Source organism: Cervus elaphus, chromosome 10 (genome assembly GCF_910594005.1).
Source record: "Cervus elaphus chromosome 10, mCerEla1.1, whole genome shotgun sequence".
NCBI lineage: Eukaryota > Metazoa > Chordata > Mammalia > Artiodactyla > Cervidae > Cervus > Cervus elaphus.
This window is the reverse complement of record NC_057824.1, coordinates 18,732,233-18,747,857: the sequence shown is the minus strand read 5'-3', so window position 1 is coordinate 18,747,857 and position 15,625 is coordinate 18,732,233. Positions and strand designations below refer to the sequence as shown.

General features: G+C 47.1%; 1 protein-coding gene across 2 annotated transcripts in view; it reads right to left on the bottom strand.

The window, feature by feature from the left end:
- UBN1 (ubinuclein 1) overlaps window positions 1-15,625 on the bottom strand; it is a 32,688-nt gene that overhangs the window by 10,901 nt on the left and 6,162 nt on the right. The window contains exons 3-12 of one of the 2 annotated variants that reach the window (XM_043914236.1): window positions 13,839-13,925; window positions 13,175-13,270; window positions 12,701-12,835; window positions 11,915-12,018; window positions 10,833-11,271; window positions 4,253-4,323; window positions 2,906-3,035; window positions 2,607-2,728; window positions 2,343-2,471; window positions 2,015-2,158 (exon numbers count right to left, since the gene is read on the bottom strand). In XM_043914236.1, the coding sequence (XP_043770171.1) occupies window positions 2,015-2,158; window positions 2,343-2,471; window positions 2,607-2,728; window positions 2,906-3,035; window positions 4,253-4,323; window positions 10,833-11,271; window positions 11,915-12,018; window positions 12,701-12,835; window positions 13,175-13,270; window positions 13,839-13,925 (1,457 nt within the window). The remainder of the gene's footprint in view (window positions 1-2,014; window positions 2,159-2,342; window positions 2,472-2,606; window positions 2,729-2,905; window positions 3,036-4,252; window positions 4,324-10,832; window positions 11,272-11,914; window positions 12,019-12,700; window positions 12,836-13,174; window positions 13,271-13,838; window positions 13,926-15,625) is intronic. The other variant, XM_043914237.1, reaches the window with a different exon arrangement.

The following is a 15,625-nucleotide window of genomic DNA, read 5'->3' as shown; positions in this document are numbered from 1 at the left end:
ATATGAAACAAAGTGTCTTCTCTGATCACAACGGGAATGAAGTTAGAAATCAGTAACAAAAGGAAAACTGGAAAACAAAATTGTAAGAAAAAAAGGCAGATACATTAGACAAAACAACTTTTAACAACATACTTTTAAATGATCAACGGATCAAAGAAGAAATCACGAAGACAATTAGAAAATACTTAAAAAAACAAATGAAAGCGAAAACACAACATACCAAAACCTACAGGACACGGTGAAAAGTGGTGCTGAGAGAGAGAACTCTTAGGTGTAACTGCTTACATGAAGAAACAAGGAAGGTCTTGAATCAACAACTCAACTTTATAAGGAACAGAAAAAAGAAGGACTAAACCTAAACCCAGCAGAATGAAGGATATATCAATAATAAAGATTAGTGAAGAAATAAGAAAAATAGAGAATAAACAATAAACAATTATAGGCCTATTTAGACTTCCTATTTTTTTCTGATTTAGTCTTGGTAACTTTTGTGTTTCTAGAAACTTGTCCATTTCATCTAGGTTGAAAGATCCATAGAGTAAAAAGGCAACCCAGAGAACAAAGAAATATTGGGAAACTATGTATCTGATAAGGGATTAATATCCAGAATACATAGTGAACTCTTAAAACTTAACAACAAAAAAGCACACCAACTTAAAAATGGGCAAAAGACTTGAATAAACATCTCCAAAGAAGATATACAAATGTACAGTTAGCACATGAAAAAATGCTCAATATCACTAACCACTAGCAAAGTGAACGATGGGGCACCACCTCATATCCATCAGGATGATGGCTACCAAAAAAAGAGAAAACAACAAATGTTGGTGGGGATGTGGAGAAATTGGAACCTTGTGCACTGCTGGTGGGAATGTAAAAAGATAACAGCTACTATGAAAAACATTATGGTGGTGCCTCAAAAATTAAACACATCATCATATGACCCAGCAATTTCAGTTCTAGGTGTCCATGTGAAAGAACTGAAAGCAGGGTCTCACAGAGACGTTTGTATGTCCACGTTCACGGCAGCATCATTCACAATAGCTTAAATGTGGAAGCAACACCAAGTACCATCGATAGATGAATGGATAAGCAAAATGTATACATACAGGAGAATATTATTCAGCTTTAAAAAGGAACAAGTTCTGACACATGCTACAGTTGATGAACCTCGAGGACATTATGCTGAGTGGAGTAAACCAGACACAAAGACAAACACTTTGTATGAGTCCGCTTACATGAGGTACTTAAAGCAGTCAAAACCAGACAGTAGAATGGTGGCCCCCCGGTCTGTGGGGAGGAGAAATGCGGAGTTGGTGTATTTAACACCATTGAACTGTGCCCTGAAAGATGCTAAAGTTTACATTAAGTATATTTCACCACTCCTCTCCCCCCCAAGTCACAGGAAACTTTCTCTGTGTATTGCAGATGTAGTCCATTCATGGAAAGCTATGTAACACAAAGTAGCCTGTTAGAAAAGTCTGGCACTTGGCTCTAAGAAGCAGTCACTCCTGCCAATTGCAAATAAGAATTCTGTTCAGAAAATTAAAATGTTCCCGACATGCACCTGCCTCCCAACTTCCAGTAGGTGCCATTATGTCACAGCAGAAAAGGGCATACAGACATAGAACTGAAGTGGGATAAAGAATGACGAACACAAAATCCCACAAATAACTCCCTCTTCCCGGGGAGACAGAGAAGCCCCTAGTTTCTCAGGTGAGATGAGAGTCCAATCCACTAGTCTGTGACTCTGAGGGTGGGGCTCTGGTGGCCTGGCACAGAAGAATCACTCAAAACATCTCTTTACCACAAGAATGGGCTTCCCTTGAAGCTCAGCTGGTCAAGAATCCACTTGTAATGTGGGAGACCTGGGTTCGATCCCTGGGTTGGGAAGATCCCCTGGAGAAGGAAAAGGCTACCCACACCAATATTCTGGCCTGGAGAATCACATGGTCCACAAAAATGCTCCACCCTAGGGTCACACTGACTACACTGGCTGCCCACGGGCTCTCACCTGGCCTGCATCCAGCCTTTGGGCCAGAGAGGTTTGACCTCGGCATCCAGAAACGCCTTCACATAGTCCTCCCAGGACTGGGCCTTGCTCTTCTCCAGGTCAAAGCTCTCCAGTTTGATCTTCACCACCTGACAGAGCAGCTCCCTGCAGAGTGGACAGAAGTCACAACCTTTAAACCATCCCAAATGCTTCTTCAAGGTTTCAATCATGTGCTTTCAGCAGCCCTAATTAAAGAAAAAGATTCTAACCTTCATTAGAAACACAGGAACACGCTCAGACACTGGCCCCACAAACCCTCCACTGAGGCAAGGTCCCAGTTTGGGCACACCTGATTTCATCACTCCACTGGAACTTCTTCCGGGGTCCCATTATCCTCCGGCCCCCCTTCTCCTCATCTTCCTCCTCATCAGAACAGACCCGTTCTCTCTGCTCCTTGTCCTTCTCCTCTTCCAGCATCCTAGAGAGTGGGAAGGATTAGGCGGGACCCCAAGGTCACCACAGACCCGCTTCCTCCTGCCCACCGTCCCCCACCACCCCCCAGGACTTCTCAGAAGAGATGAGGATGCTGAAGGCAGCGAGGGGACACACTTACTTGGCAACCTTGGCTTGTGTGTGGGCCTGGCACTCGTCCTGGTACTTGGCCATCTGCTCCGGCATGGCCCTGCCAATGGCTTCCTTAAGTTTCTGGAGCGGCTCCTTCAGACGCCCACCCTGCTAAGAGCAAGACCAGTCATGAGTCTGGTTTACACGTCACTTTTTACACTGAGGACACACTCTAAGCATAACCAACCACACGGAGGCAGTGCAGCAGCAGCTATGGCACCTGTGAGCATGCGATCACCCTCCCCACTGGGCCCCGAAGCCACAGGGCTCCACTGCAAGGTCACCCACCTGCTCACACAGGTGCAGTTTTCGGGCACGCTTGACCAAGGTGTCTTTGCTGCAGGGCAGGAAGGAAGCAAGGTAGGCATACACTCCAGAACGGGTCTGGCTGCTCAGCTCCCGGGTCTGCGCTTCTATGCTGAAGAACAGAGCAGAGTTACCCACCGCAGCACCTCTCATCTGCCTCTCATTGGCCAAGAGTGGGCCAAGCCTTATCTCGCCAGTCACACAGCATCACGGAGCGGCCAGCACAACAAACCCGATGAACTTGGCTAGGCAGAGTGCACCAAGGTTCTCAGGTCAAAGACAAGACTGAGTCAAAGGTGTCAAGAAAACTGAGTCTCCAAGAGTATAAGCTCTGAAGTTCTAAGTTTCATAAACAAAGAAAGCATAAATGCTTTCAAGCTGGGAAGTAATCAAGTTACTTGGGATTGACAGGAAACAGTTTCCAGCAGAGCTTCCCTTTTTTTCCCCTATAGTTCCAAGTTCTGTCCCTGACTCCGTGGTCAAGGAAATCCTCATGCCTGCAGCATCCCTACTGAGGTGAGCAGAACGCAGTCTGCCTTCCAGCCCTTGAGCTCTCTGGACCTGGCACAGTCCCAGGCACAGACCCCTCACCTGAGCAGACCCTCAGGTGCTCCCTGACCCCAACGGCCAATCTCCCTCTGTCCTGGCCAGACAAGGTGCTTTGCTAGAATATTCCCTGGTCTGGACCACTGGTTTCACACATGCAAAACCCTCAGCGGTTGCGTAGTCAGCTTCCTCTGGTACACAATACAACCAGGAGAGAAACTGGCAAACCTGGTGGGCCAGATACAAAGAGTCTGGCTTGGATTTGTATGTGCGGGTTTTGGCTTTTTTTGCTTTTTAATCCAATTCATACAGTAGGGTGTCCCAGAGGCTCGTGTGTGTGAGATGGGGAGTGGGAGGGTGAGCACCGGCCTCAGAACACAAGTGCGACCAGGAGAGCGACCAGGCTCACCGAGGAGCTCCCCGAGGGCAGGGCCCGGGCCTGCACTGAGCCGTCGCTCCCTCTCCTCAGAGACGGGCAGGCGGTGCCTGCTCCCTGCTCTCGCCTCACAGGCGGCACAACACCCTCCCCAGCATGCCGTGACGAAGACACATGGAGTCCCAACGTCTGCTGCCTCAGGTTAGGATGGTCTAGCAGTTCCTAGAGATAAACATCTGATGTCCCCGCCCCTGACTTCTATTATAAAAAACCACAATAAAGCAATAGAAACCAATTTTTAAAAATCTCATCAGGGCTTTCTTTTCCCTCAATTGTACTCCCACTTCCCCAGGCCTGCAAAACCCCTGCATGGTAACAGCAGATGCAAAGAAACAAAAGATACTCACTCTAGGAGGATGCCATTAATATCCTGGGTGAAGAACTTCTGTCTGCTCTCTCCCTCCACAGCTCTGGCAGCCTGGTTCACGGCAGACAGGAACAGGCGTTAGCACCCTTGCCCTGCACCGCCCGCACTCACCCACAGGCCTAGACAACGCCAGATGACAAAACCCTCGCGCCGAGCCCTGCCCCGCTCAATCCTAATCCAGACTAAGTTCACCTATGACCACTGCATGCTCCAAAAGTGGCGCATCCAGCTCTCTTCACAGGCTGCTGCAGCATCTACGGACAGACAGTCCATTCTTCCCAGGACTTGACACAACAGTCATGTAAGAGGGTTGAGTCTTATGTGAAGAAAATCAGAGTCAAGGGACTCGTGAATCTGATTCAGCCAGCGAGCGAGCTCCTCTGCCCGGCACTCTATCATCTAAACGGCGAGTTGTGTTTTCCATACCATCTACAGCACAAAACAATCAAGAACTTTAACAAACCTGCAATATTTGAAGGCCTTTATTCACCAAAATAATATTAGTAACAATGATAATGTGCTGCTTCAGCATTTAAAAACCATAATTCTTTGAAAATTCATAATCTATTTAGGGTATGTTATCACAAACTCTATTTATTACTCAGACCACTGGAATGACTAACCCACCTGACTACCTACTAACACAGATATAGCAGGCTGCTATGGTGCTGTGCTTCCCACGAGCACACAGTTGACAAGACCCTGGCTGGCCACCCTGGAGGCCCCTGAAGTCATCCCAGGCGGCGGCCAGGCCACCAAAAGCACAAGCGAGGAACGCAGCATGCAGAGGTCTGGGCCAGGGGTTCTTTACTTGGCTGCGTATAGCTGGCAGCCTTCCGCATCCTAGATGCATCCCACCGGAATCTCCCGGGAAGGCCTGTGTCCCTTACAACAGGCCCCAGGATTAGAACTCTTTAAAATAACTCTGGTGACGAGCATGTAGAGGATCGAGAACCACTGACCTACACCCAAGAGGTTCCTGGTTCAAAGTCAGTTGCTCAGTCCTGTCTGACTCTTTGTGACCCCCTGGACTGCAGCCCACCCAGCTCCTCTGTCCATGGGATTCTCCAGGCAAGAATACTGGAGTGGGCTGCCATCCCTTCTCCAGGGGGTCTTCCCGACCCAGGGATCGAACCTGGGTCTCCTGCATCACAGGCAGATCCTTTACTGTCTGAGCCACCAAGGAAGCTCCCTGGTCCAAAGGCTTTGGGCAAAATAAAACATCAGGCTTGACATATAATAATGATGGTAAACAGAGACAAGAAGGTGACTGTCTACAGTGAAGTGATCAATCCTGATCAAACTTTGGGAACACCTACCTTTCTCTAGCCCCACTGGCCTTCCCCTCACCACATCCTCTGGGTCCTGTCCTGACTTCCTAGCTCTAATCTGTCTCCTCCACTAGCTCTTAGCTGCAGGCGCACGCCCAAGTTCCATCGAGAGACCTCTTCACCCAACAGTATCTCCCCCTCAGCTTCAATATAACACATATGCACAAAATAACAAACACAAACCTAAACCTCTATCCTTAGCTCTGGACCAGAACTGTCAATTATCTCCCTGAATGAATGACCCTGGAGTATACAAATCAACTTGTCCAAAATCTAACCCACTCCTTTCTGCTCTTTCTCCCAAGTCCTACTTCTAACAACAGCACCTCACCCTTCTTAAGTCCTCTCACTTTTCTTTAGAACTCTTCAGGAGGCCTTCCCAAGCCTAGAATCAAACCCAAACTCCTCCACCTGGCAGTCAGGGCTCTCTAGGACCTGGCCTCACAATCCTCTCCAGCCCCCACCTCCCACCATATACCAGGAGTCCCTGTTATTCAACACGTTGCCTGTTCTCAGCCCTGGGCCCTGGCTTACCAGAAGGCCACGTCATCCGAGAGGCTGGCCAAGCTTGCTGCTTCCAGTCCTTTCCCTATGGACCCCCAAGAGCCCCTCTTTCCCCTCCTCAAGTCTGGTGGTCCACTGGGCCATCCTGTTGGCCATCCAATCATGACAGCTTATTTCACCCTGCTCTGTCCCACAGCCCATTCTTTACATGGCTACCAGTCTGTTTATACAAGAAGCTCATGGAGAATGTGAACTGAATCTTACTCATCAACATGTTTCCTACAGCGGCCCATCACCTAACAGCTACTGAATAAACGTCAGCTGAGTGGGCAATGAATGAACACACAAATGAACAGATTATCACCGCAAGGATGAAAACCAAGACGAAGAAAAGCTCAGTACCAGACAAAACTTGCAGAGGATATGAAAAAATTTATTTAGCTCGGCTAGGGGAGGGGCAGAGGCCGGAGATGGCTGGCAGAAAGGGAAGGAAGAGAGGGCGTCACTAACGTCACCCGTTATGTCTTATGCTGTCACAAAGTTTGGAATTCCCCGGTGGCACCTTTAACGTACTAGGATTGTGATTTCAGTTTGAGAGAAAACAAAACGGAGTCATTCTTTTAACTTAGAGACTGCTGGTTATAGGGCTTCTCAGGTGGCGCCAGGGGTAAAGAACCCACCTGCCAATGCGGGAGATGTGAGAGACATGGGTTCGATCCTTGGGTCAGGAAAATCCCCTGGAGGAGGGCACAACAACCCACCCCAGTGTTCTTGCCTGGAGAATCACATGGACAGAGGAGCCTGGCAGGTTACAGTCCATGGGTGCTGTACATCGGGCCGCAGAGAGTCAGACACGACTGAGGGGACTTAGCACACTGCTAGTTATAAGATGCAGAAGCACCTTTACAGTAATCCAACCTAATTAACATGCACTTCAAATGTCTGTTTGTCAGACCCAACACCACCTCAGGCTTCCAATTTTTGTTTGTTTTTTGGCCACACTGTGGGACTGGTGGGATCCTAGTTCCCTGACCAGGGACTGAACCCAGGCCCCTGACAGTGAAAGCAAGTAGTCCTAACCACTGAGCCGCAAGGGAATTCTAATCAAATTTTTAGATGTTAGCCATTTCAGAAGCTTTCTGGCTATATAATTTTTTTTTTCCTGATGCCTTCTGAATCATGCAGAACAGTATCTCTGAGGATCTGGCTTTATGCTGAAGTAGTCAAGGGCTGCATTTTTAAATAAATCTAAATAAATGAGCCACTGACTATGTAGTTGATATCGTTTGCCAAGAAGAACTGAGATCCCTCAACCCTAATGAGAAACACCCTTGCTGGAGGCATTGTATGAATCAGTTAAATCAATCACTCCTAAGAAGACTAGCTAGGAAATGAAATAAAACCAGACAGCCAGATCGTGCTGATTTACAGTAGTTCCAATAGCCTTTTAATGAGCTCTTTATTCATTATAAGAAAAGCCACTTCTAGCCTTTCAGCACCTAGATCACAACTTTATATACCGTACCTGCTTTTGCTGAATAGAGTGAAATCTGACATGATTTTCTTTACAAAGACCAAATTGGTTTGTTTGTTTTTAGGCTGCACCATAAGGCATGCAGGGTTTTAGTTCCCCGACCAGGGATCAAACCTGTGCCCCCTGTATTGGAAGTGCAAAGTCTTAACCACTGGACCACGAGGGAGGTCTCAAAGTTTTTTTTCTATCTTACTCTCCTTGAATCTGTGTCTCTCTAGTTTGGCAATGCAAGGGTTCTAACTGTACAGGGGGGTAAGCAGTGAGCAGGTAGAAGGGTGGGCAACATGTGTCTCCGTTTCTTTTCTATTTTTAGGATCACTATCCTTTCCATTTTACGCTTAAATGAGAGGAAACAGACATGGGTCATCTGCACGAAGCAGGGTAAGTAGCTGCCAAACTCTTATCAAGACAGTTACCTATCAAGGGGCAACGTTATCTCAACTTTCCAACCACCAAGACAAAGGACACAACCAACACATATTAGGAGAAGACAGACAGGGGCAAGGCTGTCAGGTCAAACCACTGGGGTCCCTGGGGCCCATAAATATCATAGCACATGGGAGTAAGAAGTGGAAAGTGAGCTAACAGGAGAAAACAGCAACAGTGCTGGAGTGCTCCCTCTCAGAATATCTCTTTCACATATGTAAATTTTCAAATGTATTTTTTGAAGTTTTAAGAATAACATTTAGTCAGAAGACAAATCTTATTTTCGCTTCCAACAGCAAAATATTTTTCCCTGGGAGACTGACGCACATCACGTTAGAATCTGCTTCAGCACCATGGGGGACTGCAAGCAGGACCACGGACTCCTCCCCTCCCAGGGCAGGCTGTCCCCATGGGAGGGGTCCTCTAGCTGGTGACCTGCTTTCCCAATACAGTGTGGCAGAAGGGATACAGTGCATACTACCTCGAAGGCTAGATCATGAGGGTCTTATGGCTTCCACCTTCACCCTCTTGAGATAGTACCCTGAGACTGTCCTGCCCAGAATGAGAAACGGGAGGAGAGGCCCTGTGGTCCTGGCTGTCCCAACGCCCGGCCATCTCACCAGCTGAACGCAGCCCCGAAAGCCACCATGTCTGTGCGGTGGGGTAGGGTGGGTTCAGACACAGTAGAGACTATGCCCTCTAGGGCCGAGATTTAAAATCTCAACAATCACAAAAACAAAGCAAGGGGGAAAAAAAGAAAAAGAAGGGAGTGAAAAATAAAGTGAGAAACACATAAACACTGTCAATGTTAGTGATATATATCAAGTTTAATTTAAATTAAAAAAAAAAATAATGTCCAATTCAAGATCTAGGACAGGGCTTCTTATTAATGATCCAAAGATCCACACGTGACTTTTGAAAATTTGTGTAACTTTTGTGTACACAGGCATCTTTCCCTGGGAGGACACTCTGCCAGCAGACTCTCACAGTCGGGCCTGGGGATAGAGCACCTACGCCCATGTGCAGAAGGCTCCAAGTGCCCCCAGCGCTGGGGAGCCTTTAGGGTGGCATTAAGTAACTTTCTAAAACAAGCCTTCTTTGTCATGCAATCATTAAAAATAATGAGGGCTTTAGAATAATATTTATTAAGTGAAAAGAGCAGAAAACAATTATTCACAACTATAATTACAACTGCATAAAAACATATATACAGAGGCTAGAAAAGAAAGTGAGTTGAAAATAGTTTTCAAAGTGGCAGTTTCCCAAGTTTCTTAATGCTGGCATAGAAGGGCCAGGTGATGACTGAAGTAACAGTTTCACACGTGAATATACGTTCAAGCCAGTACAGTAACGTCTCATCACCACCTCCTCACCAGGGCCTGAGCCTACCTTACCTATGGGCCCCTGACCCCTCTCTCCATCATGCCTGAGAGATAACGGAGACTTGGCAATTCCTGAGGAAGGACAGCCTGCTCAATGTCCACCTGATGGACTCCAGAAAGTAAGGTTTTCTCAAATCACGACCCAACGCTGTTCCACATGAAGCCACTTTGTTTCCACCAGACTTGTCCATCCTTCCCAAGAAAACGCAATTATGAGTCTCAGTTACCACCCTCGGTGGAAGCAGGGACGCATCCCAGAGCCACTTTTAACTTTTCTCTAAAGAATGACTGGCCTCTGCCACACACATCTGACTTGACTCAAGGCTTTCAGAAGCTACGGGATAATCTGATTACAAACCAGAAGACTGAAAAGAAGGGGTAATTTTTTTTTAACATGTATTCTGAGAGCAAGCACAGACCCTGAATCCTGACAGGGCATAATTCATTTAAATGGGTACACTCAAACAACACTGTACACATTCCACAAGGATGAACAAAGCTCCGAATAAGACATCTGAAGTATTTCGCATGCCGTGTTCAAGTATTTTTTGCAAGTGAGAAAATCATTTGCAGAAGTGGTTCACATTTTATCCTGCCCTGGTCCTAGTGTATATGAGGACTAGTATACACAAGAGATTCTGAAACACTGAGAGTCCCTGGTTTAAAACTTAAGCTATAGAGTATAAGTGCCCCCAGGGTTGTCATAAGTCATGATGTCCAAGGTGAAATGGTATTTTAACTAAAATACACTACAACTAATGACCTGTGCTTGGCTTATCATCAGTATTCATGGATCACGGAATTTACAGTCCTTAGTGCTCTAGTACTAGGTCAACTCCCCATCCCCAGGGGGAAAACAGGAGGAATGTCCACTATTTTCCAAAGACTGTTACTGTTTTTAACATGGGGCATGGACAGCACTTACGGTTCAGCCCTTCTTACTTATCAGAATTCCAGATTCCTATAATCACTACCTAACAATAAACCCAGTGGCAACTAGGCATATGCCCCACACTCAACACGTCTGCAAACTTCTGTGAATGTTCAAAACCTTCAGATTACTAAAGAGATGGATCTCTGCCTCAGCTGCCTGCTGCCAACATGAGTGTCTGTCACACAAAAGGAAAGATACTGACAGGCACAGAGGAGGAGAGAAAAATCTCTCCAGAAGAAAGCAGATTTTCCAGACGTGAAGGAATCACAAAAGGACAGGCAGAGCTGACCCTGTGCTCTTGCTTGGGATGGGAAGAAAGCCCAGAAAAGCACACACTGGAAGCGCCGTGACTAAGGGTTGCCCTGGGCCATGAGCTGTGGGGGGTTCGGGACCAGCAATGATCCGCCCGATCGCTTCCAGGAGAGCCCAGCCACTCCATGTCACCATACCTGAGCCAGCTCCTTAACGCGCTTCTCCAGGGGTGCAGGCAGGCCTTCGGGAAGGGAAGAGGGCTGCCTGAATTCCTGGTCCAGTCCCACCCCAAGGGAATCGCTTTCATCATCCATATCGCGGAAGGGGCTTCCGTCTGGAGACTCACTGAGCAGCTGCTCCAAGTCCAAATCCGTCAGCGAGTCCATGGCGGTGGCCGCCTGTAGCAAGTCGTTGTCAGAGGTGGAGCCGAAGAGCGAGAGCAAAGGGTCGGAGGCACCTTCCAATTCCCGCAAGCCCTGAGCTTCCGCTGACGACACCGCTATGGGCTTATGCTCTTCGTCCCTCTTTCTCTGAGCCTCTTTCTCCTTTTGGAATTTCTTCAGCATCTCTTTAACACTCAAAGCCCCAGAATACTTCTTTTTCTTCTTCTCCTTACTGGCATTGAGGGCTGTAAAGCTGCAAGTAAAAGGGAGAAGTCGGTTACTAAGATTGCAGGACCCCTCGCAAGGGAAATTTCCAGAGGGGCTTCAGCCCCGCTCCCAGCACAATGGTCTCCGGGAACCTCAGCCACAAGTCCACCCCGTCACTCCTCCTCCCTCCTCTTGGCACATGGAGCTCCTCCTTGCTGGGACCAAAGCTTGAGACTGAATACAGGTTAGCAAAACAGTAACACAAAATGCTAAACATCCGATAGGTTTTTTAAAACCACTGCCAGGCTGAAATAAAAGGTTGCAAAAACAGGAGGGGCAAGAAAGACATTTAAAGGGAGAAAGCAGGAGCAGCAGCAACTTGGAGGGCAGCTGGGATGAGACCAAGTGAGGCTGAGGAAGCAGGACCAAAGAAGACAAAGGGGACAGAGACAGGAGAACGGGGGCAGAGAAGGGTGCTCAGGAGGACAGGAGACGTCAGCAGTCACACAGTGACAGAGAGACCCGCCAACAAGGACAGCGGGACAGAGCGCACTCTGATGCCGACACACAGGGACGTGAGAGCCCCGACGAGGCCGCGTGGCCCCCGGGAGGCTGTGAGGAGGAGGGCGCATGGCTCGGCGGCCCTGACGGTGCAGAGTCCTCCTAGCAAAGAAGCTGCTGCCTCTCACCCGGCTTTGGAAAACTTGGACTTTTTCGATTTCTTCTCCTTGTCATAAGTGTCATCTTTTTTCTTCTTCTTTATCTTCTCACCACCTTCCTTCAACTTCCGCTTCTGAGAATTAAAGACAAGGCACAGTTACACGGCTCCCCAGCTCTGGGAGCAAGTGCACTACGCAGCACTGGCCTTCTCCGCCCAGGGTACATCCTGAGAGCTGTCTTACTTCCTCCACGAACACACGGTTTCAGCTCAGTCCTTGGACCACAGACCCGCAGGTCAGGACAGCATTCCCACTGACAGCGGCTCCTAGGAAACTCGGGCCAGAGGCAACAGAGGCCCTTCTGCAGCCTGGACCATTTCTGGGGGCCCACCTCGCATTTTAAACACCCAGGCAGAGATAGACAGCTTTCAAAATAAGCTTATCTTAGGGCTTATTTTCGTTGGGGTGACAGTCCTGGGAACCGAAGTCCTCTAATGTCCACAGAAGAGACACAGTAAGCTGGTGCACACTTCCCTCACTCCACACCCATCACTGCCCTCGTCCCCGCCCTGGGGCCACCTCGAGGAGCGAGTCCCCGCCGAGCCTGCTGGGACACAGGCATGGACACAATGACTGAGCCTCCGGGGTCATGGCACACGTGTGAGAAGGGAACCGCCAGCCTTGGCACAGCTGGTGCCTCTCCGCCACTCTCCTGAGCCATCCTACACCGGCCCAGATTCGGGCAAGTCACCTACTGATCTCATAAGGTCACGTCAAAAGGCACTTCTGAAATCCAAAGGCGAGCAATGTTCTAACCTTGGGAGATTTTTTCTTCTTTTCCTTAATGAAGTCATCCTCAGATTCTGACGCTTGTCTAAACTGCAGGGTTCCCGAGTTAATGTAAAATCCTCCATACTTTGTAGTCAAAGAAGCAGGAACAAGCTCATCGTACTGAAGGGGGAAAACAAACTTGGGTCAGCTCCGAGGTCAGTGCTATGTCCACAGGTGCAGAGTGCATCCTGACAGAACGGATGTGACCCTGTCCCTCTGTCACACTTCAGACGACATACTAAGGCATGCTTCAGGTCAGTCACCAAGGTCCAAGTTAGGAGGCGTTCTGCACAGGTCTGATCACCATATTCAGAGAGGGAACCAAGGCCCAGATTAAGGCGTCACTCGGCTCCCTTCAGAGCAGCTCTTTCCACTGAAAGGGCACACCCACTGACTCCACCCCCAGCTCCAGTCAGTAGGTGCCTGGGGGCCGCGGTCCTGGCGTCCTTAAGTACTCACCGCCTCAGAGTTATCAATGAAGGAATCGGATTCATCATAACCATAACCCATATCAATCAAGTCCTGTATTCGGTCTTTTCTACGTTTCTTTCCACCCTAAAATTTAAAATAGATCACATGCTTGTTTTTATACTTGTGAAAGGAACATACAACACAAGATCTAAACTTTAAACAAATTTTTAGGCCCAGGGTCACAGGACTTCTTTGTTTTTAATACATAGAATTAATTGTTGCCTTGAACTCCAACAGCTAATGACTAAGGGTTATAAAACACTGGACCAGTCTCTATCACACATCCCCCAAAACCGTGTTCCCTAAAGACCTTTCAAAATAGGACAGATTTGTAAATGCGTAAAGTGGCCTAAGACTGAAGAAAGAACTAAATGGCCTCACATGCCTTGCATCAAAACATTTATTTTCAGGACAAATTCTAAGAGTAAAAGCCTCCTTATGTTTATTCATCCATTTAGCTCCACATGTGTTCCTGCCATATGCACTTTCTGCACCTTAATGCATTTGTTTAATAACTTCATTCTGCTCTCTCCAAGCTCTGTATTCGTTTCACATTAGTGTTGATTAGATAAACCACTAAAGGAATATGAAAATGTCTGAAAACCTCTCCCACCCGACAAGGTTGTTCTGTTGCCCAAGAGAGAAATCTTACATATTTTTCTTCAAATTTCCTAGCAAGGGCCTCCACTTTATGCCTTTCCTTTTCTTCATCATTGAAAGGATCCAAGAGATCTTTCTTCTGTAAAGAGACCATTCCACAAAAATAAGTCACAAAAAAATTCCCACAAAGCTATTCATTGTACCTTCATTGATTCCACACCGATAAACTATATAATAAAAGCAACTTTTTCAGAAAAGACAAGGTAAAATACATATTACCTTCCCATCCGTGTTTACCTTACTTGTTTAAGAAAGCAAAATTTCAATTCATGAGACTCAACAGAACTTGATTCAGTTCATTTCAGTTCAGTCGCTCAGTTATAGTCACGTCTGACTCTTTGTGACCCCATGAATCACAGCACACCAGGTCTCCCTGTCCATCACCAACTCCCGGAGTCTACCCAAACCCATGTCCATCGAGTTTGGTGATGCCATCCAGCCATCTCATCCTCTGTCATCCCCTTCTCCTGCCCCCAATCCTTCCCAGCATTAGGGTCTCTTCCAATGAGAACTTGATTAAATACCTACAATCGCCCACTGAAGTACTAGGTCCTATAGTGCTCCAAATATGGCAAAAGGAGTTTAGTTGGGGATGCTCACCCCCATGTAAATCTGTGTTCCAATATAACTGGTTTCCTCTGTAATACTAAAAATTATTTTGTGCATTTAAAAACATTATTCTAAGAAAAGGTCCAAAGGCTTCAACCAGACTTGCAAAGCAACCAGTGGCTCAGAAAGGTTAAGAACCCACTGAGCACAGAACAAGCTCCTGACAGCTATTCAATCTTACCGGTTAGAAGAGTGGTATGAACTTACTCTTCTCTCAGTGCTATCAATAGTCAAACCCAAGTTTGTGCCATTACTTTTCCTTGGAAGCCTATCTTGAAGGATCAATAATCTCCCTTCCCTCCCAATCTCAATACTATCCCCAGATATTTTCAAGTAGTCTTCCAAAGTTTGTACTCCATAAACCTTTCTATTTTTCCTCAAATTTTCCAGAGTTGGACCTTAAGCTTCCATGGCAAGGAATCTTAATTTCAATAAAAGACTTCTGTATCAAATACACTGAAGACTTTGGAGTCCAAAAACACTAAGACTGGACTTTTACTTTTTCTACAATGATCACATATAACCTAAGTGGTTCAAATAATTTTAAGAAACCCCACTCATCTGGAGCAGCACTGGATTTAATGTTTACTCCTTAACGACCTGCAAACAGCAATCATCCACGATTTCCTGAATGCATGAAGGTCTGCCTCTGTCTGAATACAGCATCTGGAATGTAAGCTCTTCTCTGTCCAAGCCCTTCAGGGCCTGCATCTGTACCAGACTTAACAAGTACCACACTGTGACTCCTGTGACTTGTGTAGGTGTAATCCTCCTAAAGCATCTACGAGAGCGCAAAGTCCCTCTGAGGCTGGGACGGCAGCCTCCCCACCTTTACTCAGTCCTCAGCATTCCAGCACAGCGCCTTCACACTCTAAGACACACGTGTTAAGTGAGTTAGCATAAGTGTGTCAGATTACACCGTGCTTTGAACACTGCAGAGCAGACAGGGTCATTAGGAGTTCTGAACCTGAAGCCAGAAGCGAATCCCCTGAAATCGGACCTGAAGCTCTCTGTGTAAGTTCCACGCGTTTTTCTGCAATTGAGGAGGGCATCTGAACCCCACAAAAGGTGAAATCAGAGCACTGGAGTTCTGATCGCAGTTGACCTACTGATTTAGTATGAGCCCATAAATAAATACTTTAACCAATTCCTGCTACTTTCTCTTCCTCT